At 35.2% G+C, this 7,945-nt stretch overlaps 1 protein-coding gene across 1 annotated transcript; it reads left to right on the forward strand.

The window, feature by feature from the left end:
- The first annotated feature begins 277 nt into the window (after positions 1–277).
- LOC107782331 (cationic amino acid transporter 1-like) lies at positions 278–4,517 on the forward strand. The gene is made up of 3 exons (XM_075234165.1): positions 278–412; positions 1,244–1,676; positions 2,977–4,517. Exons 2-3 carry the CDS (start codon positions 1,253–1,255, stop codon positions 4,371–4,373), a joined length of 1,821 nt encoding a protein of 606 aa, XP_075090266.1. The 5' UTR covers positions 278–412; positions 1,244–1,252; the 3' UTR covers positions 4,374–4,517.
- The last annotated feature ends 3,428 nt before the right edge of the window (positions 4,518–7,945 follow it).

Below are 7,945 nucleotides of genomic sequence, written 5' to 3' on the forward strand. Positions count from 1 at the left end.
TCTTTTTTAACTTTCTTAAACTTTTAATATAGCTTTTATATTTTTTGTGTTATTATGCTATATTATTAATTATTAATTTATAGATTAACAATTTTAAAGATCCATGAGCTTACATCAAGTAAAACTTCAAGAAAAAGAAACTGCTCGCTAAAACGGTTTATGTAGTTAATAGTCTCCATTGATATCACCGTTAATTACTCTGTGGCTCTCCACCATTTTCTCTTTTTTCAACATATTGCAAAACTGTCAATAGTATTGTGCACTTGGTTGGTTATAAGTGTAAGATCCTTTTTCTACGTCCACTGAAAGCCGCCAACATTTTCTTCTCTCTCTCTCTATATACAGTAATCCTACTAACCTGCCGCTGCTCATCGGAGACCTGCTCATCCTCCTCCACCGGCGGTCTCCACCGGTAGACCTCAGTTGTAGCATTATACGAAAATTTTCTTCTTACTTGTTATGTGCTGAAATGTTGCATGGTTGTGCCTTTATGAAATGCTTTACCGTTAAATTCTTTTCTTGTTATGTGCTGAAATGTTGCATGGCTGTGCCTTTGTGAAATGCTTTAACCATTGAACCTCACTTGCTCGACCAGTTTGGATTTTCTAGAGTTTGAATTCGAAACCTCTAATTAAGAATGGAGGGATCCCGACAATCTCACAAAGTACACCAATTGGTGGTTAATGTTGCATGTTTGTTGTGCCTTACGTGAAATGTGATATGGTTAAATTCTACTTGCAATTGAATACGGTTTTTTTTTTTTTTTTTTTTTTTTGGGGAGGGTGGGAATTGCTTTTATTAGGAATTTATTGAACATGAGATAATGAGAAAATTAATTTTGTTAATTGCTGATTAGATGGTGCCTTCTTGAATTTGCTATACATAACATGGTATAGGCGTTTAAAAACTTCGATTTACTCTCAACAAGAAGAGATATGGTAATACATGGTTAGTTATCAATTTGCTTCAACATTTCTTTTCCTTTTATCAAATGCAATGTCATCTCCATGATCTTCCACTTTATGTTTGGAAAGAGTCCTTATTATGTACACAATCAATGGAAAAAAAGATTTAGACAATAAGTCAATTGTAAGGTAATTATTGGCAAATCTTGTTTATAAGCATTAATAGATAACCTGATAAAAATGGTGTGACTAACATGTTATCATATGTTAAACTAACCCAATCATGCAAGAAAATTTGAAACTGCCAGTATATAACTTAAATAGACTTGGAAATGCAGGGATAGAAAATGGGGGTAGGGGAAGAAGGACACGGATCTTCGACTGCTGGAGGAATAAGAAGAAGAGGATGTACACTTTCAAAGGATGATTTTCTGCCAGAGGAATCATTCAAGAGCTGGGGAAATTATGTAAATGCATTGAGTAATACACCAGCTCGGCTTTATGATCGAGTTGTGACACGTTCTGATGAGCAAGAAGAGATGGATGCCAAGGCAAGAAGTGTTAACCAAATGAAGAGGAGCTTGAATTGGTGGGATCTCATGTGGTTTGGGTTAGGTGCACTTGTTGGTGCTGGAATATTTGTTCTTACTGGTCTTGAAGCTCGTACTGATGCTGGTCCAGCAGTTGTCCTAGCTTATGTTATTTCTGGGGTCTCAGCTATGTTAGCTGTATTTTGCTACACTGAGTTTGCTGTGGAGATTCCAGTGGCAGGTATGTAAAGTCACCTACATATCTGTATTTTACTAACTAGTAAAAGAATATTTACTTTATCAGGTCATCAAAGATAAAAAGGCAGGATTAGTAACTTGGAAAATAAGACAGATTATCTGCTATAATAGCTTAAAATACATTGATTCTGTAAAAATTCTTTGCACTATCATGTATGTATTTAAGTAAATCCATTTTTTAAGGTACATTAGTAAATTAAAGCTCTTGATGAGAGATATCCATCTTCAATACCTTTTGATTAGACTTTGTCCATATCCTTTTGACACTCGTTTATCTTACCTTTTATTCTGGTAAATTGGTGCTTAATGATTTATGAGCTGTGGGCAGGGAGGACTGTGGGATGATCCCTCTCCTTGATTTCATAACAAGTTTTTATGATAGTTGAAAGTATCCTAAAACCACGAATGAAGAAAATTAACTATAAGTTCTTATAACCTTTGGTAAGTTAGGTGAACTAATGAGAATAAACTTAATTTCCTGAAGTGCATTATCATTGACTAACCAATCTTCATGTATATTTTTGTCTTGTCTCCCTCCAAACATGCTTAATAGTGACCACATTGGCTTGTAGCAAAAATCTGCAATCATCAATAACTGTCCTAAAGGGATGCTTTTCTGTGATAGGTTCCACAGTAAGTAGACAATCCGTGTCCACCTTCAACTCTTTGTGTTCGTTTTCTTTTGCCAATTTAAGATCTTGTATTAGTACTCGCCCCGTTGAGGTTGGATGTAGCTTCTTTTCTGGATATGTTGACATGCAGTTTTCATGATCATCTCCAAAGACACTTTGAAAAACAATATCTCCAGTTTTATTCTGAACAATCACACATGTGCATATTTGTACATACACTTCCACACTCACTCTCATTAGAATTTTTGCAGCAAACAAGTCAAAAATTTCAGAACTGTACAGAGTTGTAGTTAAAAGACAAGCATTTCACCTGTATACTGGTATTGTAGCCACGAACCACGATATGGGCAGGGGAGAGTGTTTGAGCACCAATCTTATAACTCTTTTCTGACATTATGTGCAATTTTGAGGAAGGTACCTCGAGATTGAGAGAATGGGAAGAAAAGAAATGGAAGGGATATGTGCCTTCATTCATTGATTAGAGAACACTATTTTTTCTATTCTTATCTTCTTCTTGATTTGTTGACCATGATTTCTCCAACTCGTGTCATAAATATGCAATTTTTCCCCTTCTTATGCTCAAATGCTTTCGTTTTGTCAATTAAGTTTATGAACAAAATTCTCATACAAAAGGTTTAACATCTTTGATAGGTGGTTCATTTGCTTACTTAAGGGTGGAGCTCGGTGACTTTGTAGCATTTATAGCAGCTGGTAACATACTTCTTGAATATGTGATTGGTTCAGCCGCAATGGCTCGCTCATGGACTTCCTATTTCGCCACTCTTTGTGGCCGCCAACCTGACGATTTCCGGATCGTGGTAAATTCTCTAGCAGAAGGCTACAATCGCCTTGATCTGATAGCCATCGGTGTTTGCTTTATAATTTCCATCATTGCATGTAATAGCACCAAAGCTTCTTCTAGGATCAACTATATTGCATCAGTTGTTCATGTCCTAATCCTCCTCTTCATCATTGTTGCTGGTTTAATCCATGCGGATACCAAAAACTTCACCCCCTTTATGCCATTTGGTCCTCGTGGTGTATTCAAAGCATCGGCTGTGTTGTTTTTCGCTTATACTGGTTTTGATGCTGTTTCAACTATGGCCGAGGAAACCAAGAATCCTGCTAGGGACATCCCTATTGGCCTAGTTGGTTCTGTTTTATTGACCACTGTGTTGTATTGTGCATTGGCTTCTGTTCTCTGTCTTATGCAATCGTACAAGAATATCGATGTCAACGCCCCGTTTTCAGTTGCATTTGAAGCTGTTGGTTTAGGCTGGGGAAAGTATGTGGTTGCTGCAGGTGCGTTAAAAGGGATGACCTCTGTTTTGCTAGTGAACTGTGTAGGCCAAGCTCGTTATCTAACGCACATTTCCAGAACTCACATGATGCCCCCTTGGTTTTCTTATGTAAATGCAAAATCTGGAACACCAGCCAATGCCACTATATTCATGATGACATCTAGTGCACTTCTTGCATTATTTACAAGTCTTGATATTCTTTCAAACCTTTTGTCTATATCCACACTCTTTATCTTCATTCTTGTGGCACTTGCTCTTCTTGTTCGGCGTTACTATGTCAGTAACGTGACCACTAAAGAGAATAGAAACAAGCTCCTCGCGTTTCTTGCACTCATTGTGGCATCATCTATTGGCACTGCTACTATTTGGGGTGTTACAGATGATTGGAAAGGATATTGTGTCACATTACCAATATGGTTCTTGGCAACTGCTGGAATATCAATTTTGGTGCCAAAAGCTAGGAGTCCAAAGGTATGGGGTGTACCTTTGGTACCATGGATACCATCTGCATCCATTGCCATTAATTTCTTTCTTCTAGCTTCCATGGATAAGGATTCTTTTATACGGTTCGCCGTTTGGACTGTCTTTTTGTTGGTATATTATGTGCTCTTGGGGTTGCATGCTTCTTATGACACTGCCAAGGAGCTTGAGAAGAATGCAGAATGGGGAAAAGTTGAAGGAGGAAATGCTTCTTCTCTTACAAATGCTGGAGATACCAAAAGTGAGCCAGTTGCTTCAAGTAAATAAATTAGGCTCTAATTAGCATTTCTAATTAACATCTGAGAATTTGGATTAGGTGAAACGGTGCTATAGTTTATTCCTGTAAATTTGAATTGTATAAAAATTTGTTTGTGTCCTATAAGAGATCTATGGCTCATTCATTTTTCTTTCTTCTTTTTTTTTCACTCAAATAATCCTTAAAAATCTTATAATCTTAAAAAATGAATAAATAAAAAGGTTATCTAACAGAAAGTAAAGGACATCTAGTAATACTAGAATGCTATTTGATCAATAATGTATTTCATCCTAAAATTTCATATTTACTGCGGGTAAATTTTTGCATCTATACCCAATTTTGGGGTCATAATTGAAACCTATACCCACTTTGCAAAAACGTTTGCAAGCGTACCCACTTTACGATCAATTTCAGACTTATCGGGTCTGAAGTTAAAAAAAATTTAGTCTGAAGTGAAAAAATTACACTTCAAATGCACATAAGGCCAATAGATCTGAAGTGCAACTAATGGTTTCATGCACTTACGGCTAATAAGTCTGAAGTGAAAAAATGTACTTCAGATGCATCAATAAATCTGAAGTGAAAAATTGCACTTCAGATTCACTTAAGGCCAAAAAGTCTAAAGTGCAACAAATGTTTTCATTCACTTAAGGCCAATAAGTCTAAAGTAAAAATTTGCACTTCAGATGCACTTAAGGCCAATAGGTATGAAGTGTAACCAATGGTTTCATGCACTTGAGGCCAATAAGTTTGAAGTGAAAAATTGCACTTCAGATGCACTTAAGGCCAAAAGGTCTGAAGTGCAACAAACGTTTTGCTACACTTAAAGGCCAATAAGTCTGAAGTGAAAAATTACACTTTAGATGCACTTTAGGCCAAAGGTCTGAAGTGCAACAAACGTTTTGCTATATTTAAGGCCAATAAGTCTGAAGTGAAAAATTGCACTTCAGATGCACTTAAGGCCAAAAAGTCTGAAGTGCAACAAACGTTTTGCTACAGTTAAGGCCAATAATTCTGAAGTGAAAAATTGCACTTCAGATGCACTTAAGACCAAAAGGTTTGAAGTTCAACCAACATTTTTATGCACTTAAGGTCAAATAGGTCTGAATTACAAATTGCCCAGAAACAGAAATTTGTTCTTCGAATTATAACAATCAAATTTACGATTTAATACCCAAATCTACTTCAAATGATCTCAAATTTGAAACATAACCTCCATATATCATCAGGAACAAACTTCAATCATCAATTTGTCAAAACAACAATAAATCTAATGAACCCATTTTGCAATTAAGAAAAAGAATAAGAAGAAACCTTAAGCAATAGCAAAAAATAATGCGGCATAATAGCTCACCATTGTAAAACATCATAAACTACATTAAAATATTTTCATAACCATCATATAAAATCATTGTCACCCGAAAAGAAGAAGAAGAAGAAGAAGAAAACGAAGGAGGAGAAGGAGGATGAGAAAAATGCCTAAAGTTGTTTAAAAAGCGAGTACAAGCTAAAACTTTTTTAAAAAGTGAATATAAATTAAATGGGGGTGACCAAATAGAGCGCCCCGTGCAATTTTTACCTTCAATTCATATATGCATGGCCCATGTGATAATTATACAGATAGCCTATTTTGTACGCAGAGGCCTTACAAAAAATCGAAAAATTGAACTTAACCTCCATATAAATAGTACTTTTCCAAGATAATTGAAATTTAATATAGTTTTTTCTTTGTCTAGACATATTTGTTATCCTTACTTGGGATGTAACATTTAATATGATTATTATAGAGGACTCGTTTTTGCTTATGTAAATGCTGGATTCTAACGCGTACGGTCACTTTTGTTGTTCAAAATACTTCAATTTCTTTGTTCTTTTATTTTTACGAGCTAAAACACTAGGTTTAATATTTTCTCTCTCTCTGTATATATATACCAGTATTTTAAAAGGCGTGGGGCGTAAGGCGGGCATTTTACATATGCCTCAGCGAGGCATAAGCCCCGAGGCACGGGGCGTAAGCTCCATAGGTATTTAATTTTTAATATTTTATAAAATAATATAATGATAGTAAATATTTATAAACATGTAAAATTGCATAAAAATTGAAGAAAACTATAAATATGTGAAATATATATATATATATATATAAATATCTAGCATGATTCTTAAGTATAACTAATGCATACAAATCACGTATAACGTCTTTAATTTTTAAATAATTAAAAACTTACAATTTCTTTAAAAAAAATGATCAAACTCCATATTTTACCCTCCTAAAAGTAAATAATTTATAAAATCTTATTACTACGATAATTAAAATATTACTCCTTCATGAATAAATATAAATTAGTTTAAGATATCAAATTAATAAAAGTGTATAACAAGGAGGGACAAATGAACTAAGACACGACCAATAACAAGTGAAGATATAAATTCGTAATACTATGTCTCATTATTAGAGTTATACTCAATCTTCATATCTCTATCGATGAATAGAAGTTTTATCATTAATTTGTTAAAGAATTTTGAAGGTCAACGATATTAATTAGGAAATTTGACACGTGATTGCGTTAGAACTGTTAGGCGAGCCCCGGGCGTTGGGCGTTAGGCGTGTTTAGGGCGCACAGTCGGACGCTTGGGGCATAAGCCTCACAGAACTAAGCCCCATACATGAGCCCCAGGGCATTTTGCAAGTGCCTAAAACACTGTTATTGACAACTCCTAAAAATATGTCATTTAGGTTTTGCATCGAATTTGCATCCTATATTGAAAGTTTTTAGGAGTTATATGTTTATTCGTTTTAATTACTAAAGTTTGGTTAAGCTTGAACGTACATATGAATATAAGTTCATCATTAAAATAATGAAAGGAAACAATTATCATGTACGACCGAGAAAATTTCTCATATAAGAATATTTTAATAAATCACGAGTTTGCCCATTTGTTCAAATATTGCGTGCTAAAGATAGATTGGCTTACAAAAAAAATATGGGTAGCTCTCGCTCATTCATTGATTGACTGACTTGAATTAATGTGCAAATAAAAAGGGGGGAGGGCAAAAAAAGTCAATTTTTCTTTTTGTATGAAAATGGAACCAAATCGAACCACGAATACAGTATTACATCACCGTTTATCTGGTCTTAGGACAGGTGCTTTGAGCGTGTACCCATATCAATGAGTATAGAATTTTAAAAAAATTAAGTGAATATTATTAGATAATTTCACCTCAATTTTCCGTTACCGGAAAAACAATCTGTTTAGAGATGTTTGCTTGTGAATATTTTTGGATAAGTTTGAAATTCTTTTCCAAAATAGGTTTTCGCAAATTCATGGTAGATTGACAAGGTGGGTTGCTCTGATGGTAAGCACCCTCCACTTCCAATCAAGAGGTTGTGAGTTCGAGTCACCCCAAGGGCAAGGTGGGGAGTTCTTGGAGGGAAGGATGCCGAGGGTCTATTGGAAACAACCTCTCTACCCCAGGGTAGGGGTAAGGTCTGCGTACACACTACCATCCCCAGACCCCACTAGTGAGATTATACTGGATTGTTGTTGTTGTTGTAAAGAAACAAAAGCTAAGAGATAACAA

The sequence above is a fragment of the Nicotiana tabacum genome, chromosome 17 (assembly GCF_000715075.1).
Source record: "Nicotiana tabacum cultivar K326 chromosome 17, ASM71507v2, whole genome shotgun sequence".
Taxonomy (NCBI): Eukaryota; Viridiplantae; Streptophyta; class Magnoliopsida; order Solanales; family Solanaceae; genus Nicotiana; species Nicotiana tabacum.

Bases quoted from the DNA above. Each gene is read 5' to 3' on its own strand.
- LOC107782331 (XM_075234165.1), top strand. From the start codon at position 1,253: ATGGGGGTAGGGGAAGAAGGACACGGATCTTCGACTGCTGGAGGAATA. The intron at 1,677-2,976 runs GTATGTAAAGTC...CATCTTTGATAG, and splicing joins TGTGGAGATTCCAGTGGCAG to GTGGTTCATTTGCTTACTTA.